The 20,079-nt window shown below is 38.1% G+C and overlaps 1 protein-coding gene across 5 annotated transcripts in view; it reads left to right on the top strand.

The window, feature by feature from the left end:
• Positions 1 to 20,079, top strand: part of GLCCI1 (glucocorticoid induced 1) — a 58,354-nt gene that overhangs the window by 22,790 nt on the left and 15,485 nt on the right. For 3 of the 5 annotated variants that reach the window (XR_008747133.1, XM_055803393.1, XM_055803391.1), the window contains exons 3-5: positions 7,024 to 7,110; positions 15,232 to 15,348; positions 18,428 to 18,580. Coding sequence is in view for 4 of the 5 variants with exons in the window: in XM_055803393.1 (XP_055659368.1) it covers positions 7,024 to 7,110; positions 15,232 to 15,348; positions 18,428 to 18,580 (357 nt within the window). In the remaining variant the exon portion in view is untranslated. The remainder of the gene's footprint in view (positions 1 to 7,023; positions 7,111 to 15,231; positions 15,349 to 18,427; positions 18,581 to 20,079) is intronic. The other 2 variants (XM_055803394.1, XM_055803392.1) reach the window with 1 other exon arrangement.

Genomic DNA, 20,079 nt, shown 5'->3' with positions numbered 1-20,079 from the left:
GAATTTACTTCCAAGGTGCCTTCCTTTCGTAATACTATGCCTTAACATTTTTTCTGTTTTGAAACCATAATTTCCATTCAGGACATTTTTGGTAGCATGTATTTCTTAACCCCTCTCTTAAAACATATATCCATATCAAACTTTGAAAATACCCTTATGAATAGAAAATGTAGAGTACTTAAACATTCACAACAAACCTTTTCAGTAGTTACAGAAGAGAGAAACAAACTTGTTCTGTAAATATTTGTGCTCCAAGCATTTGGCAATAAAGTTGCTTTCCTAGTGAGCTCAAGTAAGTGTTTAGGTTATTTGACCCGTTGGCTGCCACCCTTTGCCTCATTCAGAAACAAAGCTGAGGGAGGAAGGAAAAAAAAAATGTTTCACCTTTTCAGCATAATCAAATGTAACAGAGAGGAAAGGCAGTACTGTTGTCATTGCAAGTATTGTTTCAAAGGGATAAGGGTAGGGAAGTTTCATGCTTTGAATTTTTGTGGATATCTTCTAACAAGGAATTGTATTAGCTGTCTTTTTATTCAAATTATGCAAAAATCAAGCATTTTGCAGTGTTTGAGTTGAAAAACTTATGTCTTGACTACACGGGTCTATATGAATATGTAAAATGTAACAAGCATAGTGATTGGCACAGCAGATTCCTTTTTTTTCTTAAATGTTTGCTGAGAAGACTTGTAGATGATCATACAATACTGACTTGGGTTATGTTTTGGTTGCATGGTTGGTTTTTTTTTTTTTGCTGTTGGAGCTCTGCATAGTTTGAAATATGTCTAATTTCAAAACTAAAGATGAGTTCCAAGTTTTGATAGGATGCATGTCTGGCAAATTAAGTTAAATTAAATTAAAACCTTGCTTTTTGCCCGAGCACCAGCATAAGTACTTCTGCCACTTCATGCTTGTTGGCTAACTAACAGTTTAGCTCCTGGGAGTTCATATAATTTATAGTAGGTAAAAATAATAATACTTGCTAGTTTAGCCAAGTGGAAGATAAACAAAATAAATAAAAACAAGATAATGAAAATCAATAAACCGATTTTTTTGTGTGAGCATGTTTCATTGTAGAATAAATTATCTTGTTTTACTTCTAAACTCATGAACAGTACTGTCAGTATAACTTACATTGTAGGTGGAATAATTATTCCTCTTTCAAGGGTACTTTCTGTCCCTAATTAAACATTAATTTAAATGCAAATTTGGTGCAGTTGTGTGGAAGTGGTGATTATAGCTGTTCCAAGTTTCTTAGAATTCTTGTATTAAAAAAAAAATGGTGTCAGATTCTGGTCTTCACTGGGATCAGATGAACCTTTAATGAGTTTTTTCCAAGTCCTTGTTTCCCACTTAAGTTCTTTGAACCTACAGAGTGCACATGAATCAAATGTGTCTTCTTTCTCTAAAATTAAACCAGGATTTTTGAAAAAGAGTTCGATAATATCTTATTACTTAAACAGAGGAAATGGAATTTTGTTTGTTTTAGCTTCTGTTGCATCTTGGAGAGTAGGAACTATAGTTCATATTTCTGTGTCCCTCTTAACCACCTCAAGTGTTCAGACTGAAAACATTGGAGAGAACTACTGTTTGCTTTTGGCAAAATATATTATGACAGTCTGCACTGAGACGTTTATACAATTCCAGATTTCTCAGAATTCTGCATGTGTTTAAGTTCACGTGTGTATGTGTGCATATGCATAAAACTAGTTGATCTTTAGCAAGTTTTGGATAATCAAAGGTACACCATTTTTTTTAGTAGCATTTTAAGGATTTCAGAAATGCAGGGAAACTTACTTTACTATTATAGGAAGTTATACGCGTTGATGTACTTTGTGATCCCCTTCCCAGGTTCCTCCTTTGTGATGCTTCCCTCTCCTTTTCAGTAAAATTTGAACTTTTGGTTAAGGCCATTTAAAACACAGTATAGCTTCTTTCCCTCTTTTTTCCATCTCTCTTGGGAGCACTGGTGAAGCAAATTTGTATACTTCTCCTTCATATTCTACATGTAAGTATTTTCCCCTTCTTAGTCTAAGGAATAATTCAATGTTAAATGGTTATGCCTAACCTCAGAATCTTCAGAAATATTTGGATAATAGTAATAGGTTATTAATGTAATTATTTGGCAGTAACTAAATAGTTTAAAAGGTATTTATAAAATTGAAAAGAAGGTGAGGTTAGGGATAAACATATGATGTTAATGTCATAACGAAGATACTGCCATTTAAAGTTCATCTATGTAATCTTTCTCAATCCAAATAATAAGAAAAGAACAAATGACCAAGTGGAGTATGGATCAGTGATCTCCCCCGCCCCACTCCCCATTGACAACTTAAACTGGATTCCAATATGCCTGGATATGCCTTTTTCATTGTATATGGCAAGTATGTATTATACGAATGGAAATGAAGAAAGTTTGCAAAATGCCTTTCAGCATTTTTACTTTTCTCTAAGCTAAAGAATAATGCAGAGCTATTAAACTGGAATGCTTGGCTAAAGTATGTTTTTATTCTTCTTGTGTGTGGGTCAAGGCTTTAGTGTAGTTGGCTGTCATTAGTCACCTGAGTAATGTTTTACTTTGGGTAGAAATTTTGTTGCCTAAAAATTAAGATTATAAACCAGGAGGCTCAATTACATGAAGCTCTTTCATTGGTGTATTAGTTATCGTTGCTTTCATGGGATATTTTAATGATGCACTTCGGACGGAGGGGACAAAGAGGAAGAGATACCACATCATAGAACAATGAAGTTATTGTTCTTAACTTTTCTTAGCCTGTCTGATGTTTAAAAGGAGTCATCACCTATAGTCAAATTAACCTCTAACTCTTTAGGCTATTTCTTTCTGTAAAATTTCTGCAGGGCCTTTGAATACTTCAGAAACATCTGAAAAGTCATCAGACTTTATCTTCTAGTGCTGCCGTTGCGTTTCTTTTAAATGTGGCAGTTCTTAAAAAACATTATTGCTTCCCCTGTAAAACATGGATTTATGTCCTTAATCTTTGCACCCATCCCCCAGTGTAGTTAGTCTGGAATGCAGGCTAGATACAGTAATTAGAGAGAAGAGCTGGCGATAAAATATGAGATATTTGGAGTAATTCAGTCTTATTTGAGATTTAGGTAGGTTGATACTCCATGCAGTCATTCTGATCTAAATGAAGTGGAAAGAATGTAGGTGTATATCCCTGACACGGGTGGAAAAGCAAGGCAGAATTACCAAACGTGTTGGAAAAAATGCTAATCTCTGTAAGGTTGGGTGAGTTAGAACAATGGTAGTTGTGATTTACATTAAGACTGAAGAGAGCAACCAGATGTGGTGTTCTCACCGTGTCCTAGCCCATGCACATGCTTTAAGCATTGTGTCCACTGAAACTGGGACCGTGAACCTTCACATATCAAAATATCAGCGATCCTCCTCTTGAAACTGTAGCATGTGTTGCTTAATGTTTTCAAGGTTCTCCTAAATTTTTTTAAATCTTAGTTTCTGAATATAGAGTAGCAGGAATAATCCTTCAGTTTCATGAAGTTCAGTTCATATTTAAGTGATGCTGTAAATTTGTTTTGGCTCTGAAATATTACCAGTTTGACAGATAGTGCCTGTGACCTCTCTTAATGCAGTTTTTGACTTGAGGTGCAGCAACTTTGGTTTCATTTATTGTAATCCAGAAATTTTTCTTCAAATACAGTTCTGAGGTACTTTTTTAACTTTCATTATTTTTTTAATATGTTTAACACATGGGAAGTACACTTGCCGCTTCAAATGAAGGCTTCCATGGATAAGCCTGTTCTGTAGAAGTTGTAAATAAAGAGGGGAAAACAATTTTCATGAAATGTGGCATGTCAAGGGTGCTGTATACCCCCATCTTATTTGTGATGTAAGTTACAAACTTTGTGAGATATGAGGTGCTCAGACATGAGCTAAACTTACAAAAGTAGAGTTTCTGTTTGCACATAAGAAGTGTGGAGTTCTTTTGTTTGGGTTTTGTGCCCCCCCTTTTTTTTTGAAAAAGCTTTTGCTTGGATGTAAGCGTTTTAGGTTACAACCCTGAAACTTTTGTCATATGTGGGTTACAGTGTATTATAAGCAGCAATTTCTAGGGTTTGAAGAAGACTGCTTGCTATAATAATCTAGTAACTGCTTATGTTGTGTTATTTTTTAACCTTTTTTTCTTCTTTCCATCTGAATATAAATAGCACTTCAGTGTAACATTGCCTGACCAGTACTGTGCTATGGACCTCATATAGTATTTGTAATCTAATACTGCAAATAAAATTGAGGGACACAAATAGCATGCCCCCTCTATACTGATACTTTTATGTACATTTTGAAATGCCCCCTCTATACTGATACTTTTATGTACATTTTGAAAGACTGGGACTTGACTCAATTTACCAGAGATTAAAAGCAATCATGTATCCTTGTCTCAAGGGAGATAGTATTTGAGTGGAAGAGAGTTGATACTTTGATAAGCTTTAAGGATTCCCATCTCTCTGCTAACAGTCACCAATACTGTTGGTGAAGTTCTTCAGAGTGTTGCTATAAGTTTGTTTTTTGCCTTTGCTATCAATATCTGTGCTTATTAAAAAATACTGGCAAGCTCTTGCTTTCTACATATATTTTGTGGGTTTGGCTTTGGGTGGTTTTTTTGTTTTGTTTTTTGTAACAGTTACTTCTCTTTGTTGAGAAACTCACTTTGGCTTTTTAGATGCTCCATGTCTTCTCTGTTCTGGTTATTAAGCTGTAGTTGAAAGGCTGTGAGCTTGTAGTGATCCTTGGTACACCCTCCTGCACTACAGGTAAATATTTAAGCACCTGAAATGCCTGTTTCTGCTTTGTCCTGGAGTAGTCCTCCATGCTATGAAGCTGCGTTGTGCTCAGAAAACACTCTTTGGAAGATAAATTTTTGAAGAATTCCCTTTGCATTGATGTTTTTTCTGGTTTCGTATGAGGTTTCAGCTGTATTTGGGATATAGTAAAATACTTTAAGAGAAAGTCAATTTAAACTGGAAAGTAAATTGTAATAGATTGTGAAAGCCCATGATTTTGAAAAAGGAGCAAGTTTTCCCCATTTTCTCTAGTTGTTCACAAATCTGCAAGCCAGTTCAGTGTTTAAAAAACAAAAGCAATACAATGTCTTTGAGGCAGAATTCAGGGAGGTGGTAAGTACCCAGTCTGCAAGAACAAGTACTTGGTTAGAACATGGCTCTGCTAAAATGCAGAGCAAGTGAATGCACACACAGGTGGTGTGCCTGTGGCAGAGGCTGTGCTTTGGTTGGGGAGAGTCATGGGTTGCTTGGCTGAGGGAATCCCATATGTTAAATAGCTAGTTTAACACTTCACTCTTAATATTTTTTTTTTCATAACTGCATTATCTTCTGGCCTCTTCTGCAGACCCCCACAAAGAGAGTCATATAATAAATATGCAGAACCCTAACTTTTATGAAGACTTGTTTTTCCCTTTCTGGGAACATGCAGCAAAAACTTCATTACTGATTTTTTTCCATTGTGCTTTCTAATGGCTCACGCAGCTTGCTGGGCCTTTGGTGGAATATTCCTGGTGGTGTAAAAATAATGGAGAAAAATCCTCACCAAACACATGGGAAATGCAGGGCTGGTGGAAAACACAGGAGGGGTATGTAGGCCTGTGCACACAAAGTGACTTGGCACATGAAGTACTAGCACTTAGCAGTGAGGTGCTGGGCAGTAGGCCATATTAATACTATGGCAGTGCAATGATTATTAAAGTATAGCCTGTGCTCTGAAACTACAGCTCAGTGCTTAAAGGTGCCTGGTGTGGTGTGCTTGGCTTGGGTGGCTGGCGCTGGAGGGCTGCCTCCACCTCCCTTTGCAGGGTAGTGAGGGAGAGGAGCTGCAGGTGTTTTTGTGGTGTTCTCCAGGGTGATGCCTAGCCTCCTTCCTGAGCAGAACACTGTCTGCTATGTGTGTGGGTGCTCCAGAAGTTTCTAGACCCTAGAGAGGAAGCAAGAGTAGCTGTGGAGGAACAAGGTTTCCATGCAGGAGAAGGAAGTCCCAGGGGGTGGTGGATCCCAGGCCCTATGTGTCCTGCTGGGCTGGGGTCCTGTCTCCTGTGGTGAAGTATCAGCAGTGGTCCCCTCCCTGGAAAACCTCACCGCCAAATTCTCATAATTTTCATTGTTACAGTTTTATTTCTTGCAGCCTTATTGTGAAAGATTCAGCTAATACTAGTAGGAACTGTTGAAAAAAAAAAAGCCTGTTTGTTTTTTCTTTTCACAGATTTATATATGTGTCTGTAGACCTGAGTTTTATATGGTTCATACCTCAAACTGTCCATGGATTTTAGATGTCCCCATTGCTCCTCTGGCAGCCAGTGACTCTTGTTTGGAAATGCTGGTGGATAGCCTCACTTTTCCAGTAGTCTTGTGGTAAATAAACACAGGAGTTGGGAGATCTGGCTTACAGACCCTTCTCAGTCTTTGGGGTTTAACTTCATAAATCCTGCATCCGAGGACAGTCCAAACTTCTGGCCTTGCAGACAGGGCTGGAAAAGGATTACCCATCACTGTTCTGCTCATGTAGGTTGGTCCCGAAAATAATAAAAAGTGTATCAAACTCTGCATCAAGTGAGCGTTAGCAAGAAGGAATTGATTAACTGGCCCAGTGATTAAGGAAGACAGGTGGGAGGAGTGAATCCTGGCTTTTGGTCTCTGTTTGAACTTTTTTTTTTAACCTGGTGGTTTTCCAAACTGTCCATTGAGTGGAAACTAGAAATGGACGCCAAAGTGCAGATGTGAGTAGACAGGTAAGGTTTTCTTTGATTGTCGGGCCTCAGATTCCTTCTTCGGTGACGTGCATTGCCCTGCTCCATGGTAAATGCAAGTTTATGAAGCCTTAGTTTTCTATATTCTTTTTATTTATTGAGATTATTACTGCTGCTTATCAGATCCTGAAGTTTATTTTCACGTGTAATGCCTGCACTCTGACACTGCAGATAGAGTAAAGCAGTAATGTGTGCCAAAAGGTTTTTTTGGTTTTCTTTTCCCTTCTAGACACCTAGCTGTTGGGCTGAAGAAGGAGCAGAAAAGAGATCACATCAGCGTTCAGCATCATGGGGAAGTGCTGATCAACTAAAAGAGGTGAGAAGTTTTGCACAGTGGAGCCTTTCAAGTTTTAATATGCTTAAGACATTTTTTAATTCCTATCTAGAGTCCAGGAAACTGCACCCTTTCCCTCTGCTCTGTTGTTTTTGAAACAGGTTTTACCTCCAACGTAAGAGTTGTTTTAAGAGTGGTTGTTATTTTATGCCTGTTGGATTTCCTCCCTGCCTACTACACAGTATTGGCTGTGAAGGAGTGGCCAGAGTGAGTGCCGTGGAACCAGCTTGTTGTTGCTTACTAACTTTTCTCTTCAGAGTTGCCTTAGCTAGTTTTCTGTTCTTTAACACCACTCTCCTGAAACAGGCAAAGTATAAGTTGGTATGTTAGCATATTCTTGTTTAGAAATGTCATTCAAGGTTTACAGCGGAGATAGAGAGAACATCACTTTGACAAATGAAGAAGGAGGGTAGGTGTTGATACAGTAACGGTATGATTACTTGAAATGCTCTTTAATCATATGTATTTTTCTGTAGACTACAATTGCAAATAGAAAGAACTCACCAAAAGTTAAGTGGATTCACATCATGAGAAAGTAGATAAGAGTAAAAGCTGAAATGACAGTATTTCAGTTTTTGTCCCAATAAACTCCATTCTGTTCAGAGTTCATGTAACTCTAGCTCTGTCCAATACCTAAGGGCTGACCTGCAGTCAGCTCCATGCCCCTGTCAGGAGGGGTGCAGCCTCTTCAAGAGCTACACCTTTATTTTTAAGAAGTGGATCTTGCAGCATGTTCTTACGGGATGGCACTTTTCCCTGATACTCTGGGCTTTTTGTGTCCTCTCTCCTGGCTCCATGTTTAAAAGGACATTCAAAAATGAGAAGAAAGTATACATTGCCTGAGGAGACGAGGTTGCTGGCAGTATATAGTCCTCTTCCAGACAGCCAGTGATAGGAAGAACAGTTGTCAAGAAGGGCAATGTAAGTTTGATTACTTGAATTTTAAAATCAGATTTGACAAATATGGAATAATCTTGCATTCCATTGGTGTCAATAGCCTCATATTTAAAGATGAGGACCTGGGCTAAACAGAGGTCAATCCAAAGAGGGTTGTTTATTCCTGTCTCATTGAATACCTGTTACGAAACCCATCATAGGTAATTTATTAGTACACGGGCCTTCAGGTGCCTGGGTGACTTCATCTGCAGCTGTGGAGAAGCACTCAGAATTGCAGATTAAGTGACCGGAAATTAGTGCAGAATGAGTTTTGTGTCTGCAAAGTTTTGGCTTTACCTACCAGCACAAAGGAATTGTAGCAGGGGCAGGAACAGCATCAGCATTTCCAGGGTAACGCTTGCTTGCTTTAACTGAGAGACCGTCCCTCGTCTTCTGGCAGTTCCCTATCAAGTTCTGCAGCAAGCAGCTTTTCTTCACCACAGGGCTGTGGCTGTCAGTGATAGCGAAACCTTCAGCATGTAAGCAAGTCTCTGCCATTTGATAACAGTGATCCATTGTGCTGGGTTGCCATCTTCTTTATGGAGTGACCACAAAAGAAATACAAGAAATGCGGGGCCAATGTGTCTCATGGTTCCTTTCTGATAGAATACAGTAATGGGCAAAATGGGATGTGTGGAAGGGAATTGTTTCTATCCAAATTTTGCAGTGGTTATTCACCCCCAAACCTCCCCTTGTCATCTCCATTTGATAGTTCTTCCCTTTCCTCCAACAGTTGTCTTGCCTTTTCTAGTTCCCCAGGTTTGTAGTCCCAGTGTCATTCTATGTGCATTATCCAGCCAGTTTTTGCCTATCTTCCCTTACTTGAGCTCTTACTCAGGTACTTTTCAGCTTTCTGTCTGCGTGCTCTCTCTCTCTCTCTCTCTCTCCATTTTTTGGCTTCTATTTCATGCCTTTCTTTTTTCCTTTCTCTCCCTGTAAGTCCTGTTCCAACTTCTCTGTCTGGCTACTTAATGCCTGTGTGGTAGGTGTTAAGAGTTTTTCAATACCAACAGTATCTCTGCACTCAGTTTCTTTGTGCCACAGTAATTTGCAGTTTCTGGAAGGAAAAATTCTCTGGGGCACTTCTATTCAAACTGTAAAGCCCACTAGGGACAGAATTACTTGCAAATGCAGCTGTCAGTTCCAAACATCTTTCTTGACCCTGTGCAAACTGAAATTTTTGTTAAAGTTTTGCCCAATGTAAAGATTTTTCCAAGGGAATAGAGGGGCATGTTCTTCCAGAGCATTGGACAACAGAGCTTCCCAGGTAAAAAGCTACCATGATGTGTTTTAGCGCATAACATGGTAAAATGATTTCCACCTCCCTTTCATTTTAATCTCATTCTTAAAACAACTCTTAATACTTGTACTGAAATCTCTGATGGGAAGGGGATAGGTGAACTGCATATGTTACATGGTAGACTTCAGAGAAAACTTGACAAAGCTATAGGTAGCTGAAAGCAAGAGCTTAAATAATGGAAATGAAAGTATCACCTCTCCTGGGCGACTGCATTTGTTATGAGTAACATAGGTAACTTGTTCTGCTCAGCATTTGGAATTGTCTCCCATAGATCTGACAGTAAACAAGTAGATAGCTGTTTACAGTTTCCTTGGCTTGTCTTAGCAGTTTGGATTCATGTTTTCTTGTTCCAACAATTAACGGACTGATTTCTAGCATGTATTTTTTATTCTGTTGATACTGTAAACTAGCCAACTACTTGTATGCATAGTTTTAATTGTTTTTGATAAAGATGATTGAATGTACTTTTAAATTTAAAAAAAAATAGTGTTTTTTTTCTTGGTTACTTTTAGAGCTATTGCAATTAAATTCATTTATTCAGCACAACTGGGAGCTCTTTTTAGAAGATGTACGTTTAAAAAAACTAAAAACGAATCTATAGACTTCAAGATCCCAAGCAAGCAATTAATTCTGTATTACCACATTAAAAAAAAATTCATTTGGGGTAGTTGAAAATCATTTTGCCCTTGAATTGAAATAGGTGAGTGTCAGGATTGAATCTGTCTAACAGTGAAACAGGCAATGCTTGCTTTATTGTAGTGGGTCTATTGAAAAATTTAAAACTCCTCAGTTCTCAATATGAACTTTGTAATGATAGTGTGCTTTTTTAATCACTTCCTAATAAAATTTACCTTTTTTTTAATCAGTCTGAAGAGTTCTACTGCTTGTTTTTAAGAAGTCTTGAATATAACTTGAATATAACTAAGACAATGCCAGACTCCTTTAACATTATTTTAAGAGATACACATCTTAATTGGGAGATAAAGATTGCTATTGGTCTTTTTACTGGACACAAACCAAGCAGTGATTTGAACCACTGGTATTTTTTTCCCCTTTCAACCTGAAAGTTAGGTTGAAATTCTGTTGAATAGGGATAATTTTAGTTATAACTTACCCTGAAGTGGAATGTACTCAGAACTGGAAAACCCCCAGGATTTAAAACAAATACTTTTCAGTTTGTGTAGGTTTTTAAAGACATGAGTATTTCAGACAGCTGATTTTTCACTTCTCTTAAGCACCTCTGTATGCTGGATCTGTTACACTGACACCAGCAAACCCCACTGGAAGATCCCTTTTGCTCTCACAGAGTACTTGAAAAGGACTTTGGAATAAAAGGGAATCAAATATGAGAGCTTGCACTTTTTATGTGCTTTCATATACGAATTGAAAGATTGCATTCAAAGACTTAGGTTGAATTTCTAATGCTTATTTTGCTCTTTGACCTACTGGTTAACTTGTTTATTAACAAATGGTTCATGAATGAGTTAGAATCTGCTCTCATTAATGAGGAGTTTGTGGCTTGTTCAGCAATAGGAAGTTACCATGTTGTGTAGCCTGATGTATGTATATGTGGCCAATACAACCTATTGACTGGTAAATATTAATGAGCGTTTGGACAGGAATGCTGAGATGTGACGTGTTCCTTCGTATTAGTAGTCTGCAGACCTAGGTCTCTTCAAATGAAAAACTATCAGGATACTCAGATTATTCCAGTGTTGTAAAGAACCAAACCAGTTTGCTTATTTCTCAGGTTTGTGCCATTAGTTGTATTAGACTGCATGAATATTACAAGTGGTGTAGACAAGATTCATGTTTATTTCAAGTATACTTTTAGCTGTAAAATTAATCAGCAAGCAAAAAATATAGGTATTTTTCCCACCTTCTTGTTTGTTTAATAATCTTTGGTCATCTTACAGTTAGTTGTATAACAGTAAACCATCAAGGCTGAACTGCAAGTTCGTGCCCTGAATGACCTGATGTAGGTTTATTACTGTTAGGATGCACTGATCTTTGTGTTTTCTTGGGGGTTTTTGTCAGCTTGTTTTGGTTTTTGATTTTATAAAACTTTAAAGTACATGAAGAAAAGAATCTTTCTGATATGTTAACAAATATTGCAGGGAACAGCCTCTCGAAGAGGAAAGGCTGAAAACATCTTAATCTTTTTGAAATGCGCACAGATATGTGCCTTGTGTTCCCCTGCCATACAGTCATGTGAGAGGACTTGCCAAGTATGAATTAAAAGCTAGATTTTGAAATTTACTACAATATATGTTTACACCTTGTAAAGTAGCAAAATAATTTTAAGTAATTGTATCTGAACAATGTAAGTAGGGTTCCAATTGTGTTTGTTCCTTGAGGAGTTACTTGATTTTTTAAATTTTTTAATTTTTGTGTTTTCAGCTGTATCATCTAAGAAGACACTTGTGTTATTCTGCCCACCTTCAAGCTAGGTAGACAGGGAGAGCATTTGAATTGGTATACTGAAATCATGACATTTTATGGATCTGGGTGCACATATGTGCAAGGCTAAGGCTTTAATGTCTTCAGCAGCTTGATGGTTTAGAGGATACACATTAGATCTTTTGTGATGATTTACATGTGTTCCTTAATGTGATTGTGTATGCCTCAATCACCTTCATGCTCAGTACTTGGGCATGTGAGGGAAACGGTCACCCCAAACCCTTTCTGTTCTTAGCTGCCCTGTTAAAATGGAGTGGTTTTTTACTGCACTTTTTCCCCCAGCATAGCACGTTATTCCTTTTCTGCCTCGTCTTCCTAAATGAAATATCTGTATTGCTGCCCTGAATGGAGTTAAATTTCAGAATGTATTTACAACAGTGTAATGGCTGGATTTTCCAGTAAGTAGATGTTTCCCTGATATCCCTTACTTTGCACCATTTTCTTTGCACAGTCAATTCCCTAGCTTGTATTGGTTGCATTGGTCAAGTGCCCAAGAGACAGAATCTGCTGTTTCTTTGAGATACTTGCTAAGACAGGTGCCATCAAAACATACATTTCAGACTCTTCCCTCACTACACAAATTGTATGTTTTCCTAGGATTAGTGTACCTTATACCTGTCTGCAGCTCACTTTGGTTATGTTTGATGCTCTGGTTGTGCTTCTCTGCTGCTGGGGAAGAAGGTGAAGAGAAACTTTGAAGCTAGCACAGCTACCTCTTCTGTTAGTATTAGTGGCTTTATTTGAGTTTGAGATGGAAGATAATTGCAATAAAAAGACAATATTGTAGAAGGAAAAAAGCTATTGGGATTTAAAGATTAGCTTTAGTAAGTGGTGAATCTCAGTGAAGAGATGGAGCATTGTTTAGTTTGGAGGATTCTTCTGTCTGTGTGCTTGGTTGCACTACCTGCTTAGTGTGGCTGCTCTGAAGCTGGATTTTTTCTGCTGGCCTCTGTCTTCTGTGCTGGAGGATGAATAAAAAATGGAAAATTCCTTTTTATATGCCCATCCTTCCTTTCTCATTTTTTTTTTTTAATCTGATGGTAACTACCACATCATGGAAAGCTAGGGCCCTTCAAGTTCAGGGCTAAGGACAGATGATCTGGTAAGGCATATCTGTTTCTTCACTGCATGGCGTGTTTGGCTTCAGCGATTATATCGGCTCCAGATACACAGTCAGATTCGTCAACAAGTTTTCATTTTTCTGTTTATCCCCAGTGACACAAGAAGTCTTTTCTTTCTCTTACTGTCAAGAACTACTGACTGTCAAAATAAAAATACTCTTGAGGTGGCTTAGAGAACCTCAGATTCCAGGGGCCCACGATTCCTTTCAGGGTATCAGAACTTCAAGGTTTTGGTTAGCCTAGAGACATACCAGCCTATCAACACTCTCCCATTTAGTGCTTTCACTCTCCAGGTTTTACAGTGAGAGGCTATGCTTTCAAAGATTCTCTGTTTGTGACAGAAATCAGTCGGCCAGATCTCTGAGGTGGAATTGTATAGATCTTTTTTTATAGCATGTTCCTGAGGAAAGCTCAGAAAGCCAGATTTTATTTAAAGAAAAAAATAGGATATTTAACTTTTTAACTGTGAGGAAGCACACAGCATCAAGGAGAGGCAGCAGAAATGAAAGATTCATATACAGCTCTCCTTGCTTTCTGATTATTCTTGTAGCCAGCCATCTTAGTCTACTGCTGCCTTCTGATCTGGGCATCTTTTTTCTCTTCTGTTTTTAAAGGGGAAGATGAAGGTTATTTCCTTGTTCTCCCCATTCTCATGTAAGATCTACATCTTTGTAGAAGTAGGTATACTTACCAGACTAGTCACCTACTTGCTTTTTCATCTCTCTGTGGAGCTAGGTTTCCTAATTGCCATTACTCCTACTGAGAGAATGAGGAAGTTCTGGGCAAAATATTTTTTTTGTAGAGGTAAAGTATGTCCACAGATTCCTTTTAAATTTCTTCCAGCATGGTACCCGACTTGCACCTTCCATGGAGAGATTAGTCTCCCAGTTCTGTAAATCTAGCTCGTCTGTGTTAGAAACTCAGTCATATTAGGGCTCTGTCTTTCTAGGTGCATTCTACACGCAGACCCTTTTGGAAGTCTGTTGCTGAAAGGTGAAAGTATTCAGCCATTTCTGATTAGCAGTTCTCCGAATATGGGTAACGAGCTGTGGCAAGACTTGATATGAAGCCTTAAAGGTGGATCCTTCTTTAGTGAGTGATACCAGAAATACCACAAAAAAAGTTGACAGCCTGGAGCGGAGCTCATCCAGACCTCTTCACCAAGCACTCTCATCTCTGAGACTGTGAAGAGTGATGTGAAATGGTTCTGTACCACAGAGTTGCTTTGCAGAAGCTCTAGTGATACATCCAGCTACTTGGAGTTAACCACGGAGTGCGTACGCTTGTAAGCTGTCACTTGGAAAGAGAGGTTACTTTTCTTTGAAATATGAATTCCATGTGCATTCGCTTCTCCTTACTTGCTCTTTAGGTTTTTAACAATTGTATTGCTAGCTGAGTTAAAAATTAAATGGAGCCATGCATGCTCTGCCTTATAAGCTAGCGTGCTGAGCATGAGGAATAGTGGGGCTGGAACCCAAAGGAAAAGATTATCCAGTCTTAAGGAACCATCTGTACCTGTTGTGTGAAATTGCACACAGTCTAAACTTCTGAGACAATGCTTATAGAGGTAAATGCTCTCTCTCATCTAGAAATTATCCAAGAGAAATTAATGTTATTTATTATAAATACATAAATAAGGAATAAATCCCCAAATGAAATTCTTTGTTTTCTTCTTAAAGGAGCAGGTCAAATGGATAATAGCTTTAGTTGTATTTGACCTTTAAAATACGTAACTTCTTATTCAACATCTTTGCAGCAGACAGCAGAAAAGATAATTCTGTCTGCCTGAAAAAACCTGTGATAATTTAGCCTGCAGGGAAATGCTATTAAATGTATTAAATAAGTTCTCCAGGATGAGCAATGGATGTTGATTGCCAGTAGTTTGTGAAGGCCCTTCACTTCTATGATGAATTATCATAGAAAATCATCGGTTTGGTTTAAGATCAAATAAGTTAAACTGTAGGGTATAGGCCCCAGTTTAAACCAGTTATAGCCTAGAAATTGCTACAAATTCTTACTCTGACTGCTTTTGTTTGCATCAGTTATTACAGTGCTTGTTTGTAAACGAGCAAGTTAAGTAACTAGACTAAGTTCAGATTGGTGAATAGGTCAGATGCTTTGGAGAGAGTATCTTCTAATAAGCAGAAAGAAGCTTTAATGTTAATGCTTTGAGAGAAGGCAATCCCATGTGCTTGTAAAATCTTTCAAAGAGGACTTAAAATGGCTGTGAATCACTTTATATGCCATTCAATAACTCATTATCACTTCACCTGAACTTCTTTTCAGCAGATTGCCAAACTGAGGCAGCAGCTTCAGCGCAGTAAGCAGAGTAGTCGTCACAGTAAAGAGAAAGAACGTCAGTCACCTCTCCATGGCAACCATATAGCAATCAGTCAGACTCAGGTAAGTAGATAGTTGCTTATATTAACAGCCTCCTACCTTATCAGGGTTGGGTGAAAAACCTGCTGTTTCTTCCCATCTTTCTTCTGTTTATTTTCTTGTGTGGTGCACTGAAATGCTTAACAACCTGATACCATTGCATCTTCACTGACATTTATCTGATAGTTGTCATATAATAAAAGAAAGAAAATGTAAGCAGGATAGCAACTAAAATATGTCAAGATGCTGTAAAAATTCTGAGTGTGGCCAGATAAGAACGTGTTTCCAGGGATACATACTTGCTTCCAAGTCTAATTTTTGCGGTACGCTTTCAAAAACCTCTGCTCCTCTGGAAGGTATTCGCTTATCAGTTTCACAGCCCAATTTCATCTCAGCTGGTTAAAAAAATAAAAATAGAAAATAAATAAAAAGTACCAAGGCTAAGCAGTCTGGATTGGCAGCCTAACAATTAATTAGTCTTTAAGCAGTAAGTAACAAGCTAACAGATTGTTATGAACGGACTTGTAATTCACTTTACCACGTATTCATCAGTAAAAGACAGCAATCCTGTATCACCAGCTTTGAGGGAAGATCTCATTTCCTTGTCCTATTTTAAGAATCTTACTGATACTTTACTTATTGGTCAATTCTTGGCCAGAGAGGCAATTTCTATGTGACATCAAGGAAGACAATACTGTGGTGTTTACTTTCTAAAAAGAAAGTGATAATTCACCTTGAATTTAAACTCAGCTGAAATCAAGGTGGTGCATGTGAAACTGGTGACTTTTTTCTAGACCGATGACTAGAGAGGAACTGTCACACTATAGGATAAAAGTCTTGTTCTACATGGCTTTATCTAGGAGAGACCTCTTGGTTGTTACCGTAGTTCAGAATCATTATCAATAAAGGATCCTTTCTTCTAGCATGAGAGTTTGTACTTGCAGTGGCTATGTCTTCAGTCATTGCAGTGTATTTTGAGAGCTTACATCACGCTAAATGGAAAAATTGCTATCATCACCAGCCTGTTCTTGTTCTAGACACTGTGACTTAAAGTAAAACCTCCATCAGGCTTCAGCAATCTTTAAGATGCAAAATATTATGTGTAGTTTATGTTGATGACCATTCTCACGTTCTATACCAATGGGCATTGTGATGACTGGACTTCTTTTAGCCATCAGTGTATGTGTTTGATATCCTCGTCTCTGAGAGGTTAAGCTCAGGCTCCTAGCCTGACAGCCTCTGTTTCCCGTTGTATTACCGATTCTTCAAAGTGATGAGTGAGTTTAGGCAAATTTTAATACAGCTGATCATTTTAACACTAGCCTGGCTAAGACAGTTTTTGTTTTCAGGTAACTTTCGTGTTCATGAAGTTAGAAAAATTCAGTTCTGCTTTGAGTACATCTGTATTTCTCCTCTTATGAACATGCTGACACACATGAAGAATAGCTTTGGACAGATTCCCTGGCCAAACTACCTGACTATGGAGGCAGATTCTCAGCAGGGTACAATGGAAGATGCCCCATGTAGTGTCTGTTCTAGCCTTTACAAACTGCCAGTGAAATTGAAACCCAATTATGAGTTCTAAAGCTCAGGCGAGGTTCAGCCAATGACTTCGTGAACCTTAAGTCACTGTAGAAAGCAGTTAATCATGTCTCATTTAACAGTTGCAGACATTTGAGTCCTGATTAAATTTTACGTACAGTGGATCCTTAACTTGGACCCCATGTTACTAACAGGCCACCATGTGAACTCCTGAAGCGTTGGTTCTGTCAGTGTATTTTCTGACTGCCTTTTTAAATAGCTAGTGTTTTAGAAAGAAGAGGTTGAGGTGTGATGGCTTATCCTTTATTTTCCTCCTTCTGTTTGGATAAAACCTCATGGTTAAAGCCTAATCTTGTGATGAAGACACACAGGAAATTGATATTCTTCCTGAAACTTTTATGCCTCTATAACAAAGGATCCCACTACATTTTGCATAGAAAAAGGTTTTGCTTCCCATTTCAAGGTAAGCTGTAGCAGGTACCTGTTCTTACTGTGACTATAAACGGTGGCACAGTCTTTGACGCTGACTGAAATCCACCTAGGACATGTGCTTTGAAGGAACACTTTAGTACTTGAAGCTCACTTTGTCATGGCTCATGCAACATTTTGATTTCTCAAGAAGGTGTTCTCCGATGAGGCTGGTAAAGTTTTCAGTGCTGGAATCATTGTGGGAAGCTGTCACTGTCAGGTCAGAGAATGCCTGTACACAAGTGATGTGCGCCTTTGGAGCTGCATATTGGGCAATGTTCATCTATCAAGAACTCAGAAAAAATTTTAGATTTTGTCTTAAGCATCCTGTGATTCTTTGAACAAGAAAAGAACATATATTGGGACGTGAACGTTGTTCATGGCTGTCAGCATAAGTACATCTATGCTGTGTAGCTGCTGCCAAGGTAGCTTTTGAGGTTGACTGCAAGATGCATCTGCACGCTTTTGAATGGTTCCTGTTGGTAAGAGAGCTCCGCTCCCAACAGTTTTTTCTGAAAAACATACTTGTATTTATTTACATGCATGATTCTTAAACTTGAAATGATTTAAGAACTTAAGTTCTGAAAAGCTGTAAGCTAATGAAATTAAAGGTTCAGAACAAATGCTTTATTTTTCATTCACTAAAGCCAGCTAAAAGAGAAAAGTACAGTGAGTATTTCAGTTGTGTGGTTAAGCCTTAGGAACGTTACGAAATGTCTTTTGGGTCCCAGTTAAACCATCAGCCCCCCCACCCCCCATGTGCTCCCCATCCCCCTACAGTGTATTCTGTAGTCAATACATCTAAAAAAATATGTATAGCTGCCTACATACTGATAAGTGAAGTAGTAGAATGCTTTTGTTATAGGACACTTCTTTGAATTAAGTAGAGGTAATTGTAGTGGCTTTTGATTTGTGCAAACATTTTTTCTTATTTAAATTTGCCAAGTAAAGACGATCTTCTAGATGGTAAAAGTAATACACAGCTTCTTGCTTTTTAAGTTTATTTAGTACTTTAGTGCTTAGAGTTTTGGTCTCAGGCTTCTGTCTTTATTCCATGTTCCAGCTTCAAATCATGTTACTCTCTACCTTCTAGGCTTCTATTTCCAGATCAGTCCCTATGCCACTGTCAAACATTTCAGTGCCAAAATCAACTGTTTCACGTGTGCCGTGTAATGTAGAAGGAATAAGCCCTGAACTGGAAAAGGTATTCATTAAAGAAAACAGTGGAAAAGAAGAAGTATCCAAGGTAAGCTTATATTAACATGTTTATGGTTGTTTTTTTCTTCATAATCTATAAACACATGGGAAACCTTCCTAGTGAGTAACCTTTCTTGTGGCTGAAATTAAAAATAATTTTCTTCAAAGAACTGTTTGTTTGAAAATTTTGGTTTAGTGTTTTAGGGTGATGTTTGTTTTTGGGGGTTTGGGGTTTTTTTTTGTTTGTTTTTATAGTGCTTCTGGCCAAATATACTTTGTTTAGAATGCCATTTCTGTAGAGAACTTGAAAGTTTTTGTGTGAAATGCAAGTGCTTGAAAATGTAGATACTTCAGGCTACAGTAGCAATTAGAGACCAGATTAATTTATTTGCTTCATTTTGCATTCTCTTTCTTAGGCAAGACTTAAAGTTTCCTGTGCTATGCTCTGCTTTTTTATTTTAATGCTTTTCTTCCATAAACTGAATGTGGACCATTTTACTTCTGTGAAACCGCTGTGATCTGTCATAGGAGATCTCTGTATGGGAAATACTGATAAATGGGCAGCTTTGCTTATGTGGGAGAACGGGAGTTGGAATTGTCATTGAGGAGTGCTGGAGTGCTTAGATGACACTTTAAAACATGAAATAACATGGTTTACAGCCACTGTTTCCTAAATAGCCAATGAAGATTTTCTGCTGTGGAATAAAGTACTGTTTTTTCTAGTGTTCTCTAAGATGTAGGTTCTTTTCTTGTGCTCATGTAGTAGCAATTCAGTGTACAAGTCAACCTATAAAACTTTAATCAGAGGTTTAGAATTTCAAAACCTGTATTTGTAGTTCTGCATTTCAGCAGTAAACTTAAGAAGTTTTGGAATAGTTCTGGCTTCTCCAGAGACTTAGCTGTGCAGACAAAGCAGTCTTAAGAATGAAATATTGTAGTAGTAGAAGTTTTATGCTAAGTTTGCTTTCCTAAGCCTGTCTCATCCCTTTAGAAGGGGTGTGTGTTGTAACAGGGAATAAGGAAAAAAACAAGCACACAAACCGAAAGCCCTAATCAATAAACTTTGTTGCACCATCTCCAAAGAGAGTATGTAAAGGTATATATTACAGTGCCACCATTATATTGCTATGGCTAAGGTTGTAATCTCCTATGGTTAGGGGACATGTCATTTATTTATCGGACAAATCATCTTCATAAATGCTGTCCTTGGGCTTTGACAGCTTATTGCTTGGGATGCAGAACTCAGACTCCTAAGTTACTGAATGTACTGGCTCTGATCCAGCAAAACAGTTAAGCACATACTTAAGTGCATTGTTGGAATGGGGCCAGAGGTGCTCAGCAGTTTATGCAACCAAGGCAATAGTGAACCGTTCTTGCAAACATCTAGCTGGTGAGAGTCTTCAGACACAAAAGAAAGTCATAAATTAGACATTGCCCTTGAAGTCAATTTTTGTGGGCAGAGGGTTGTTTCCTGCTATGTTACTCTTAATTTCTGTGAAGTCTGGTCTAGTGGGACCTGAAGTGGGACTCCTAGCACTGTCTCTGAGC

This window comes from Falco peregrinus, chromosome 5 (genome assembly GCF_023634155.1).
Source record: "Falco peregrinus isolate bFalPer1 chromosome 5, bFalPer1.pri, whole genome shotgun sequence".
NCBI lineage: Eukaryota > Metazoa > Chordata > Aves > Falconiformes > Falconidae > Falco > Falco peregrinus.
This window is presented reverse-complemented; position numbering and strand designations above follow the sequence as displayed.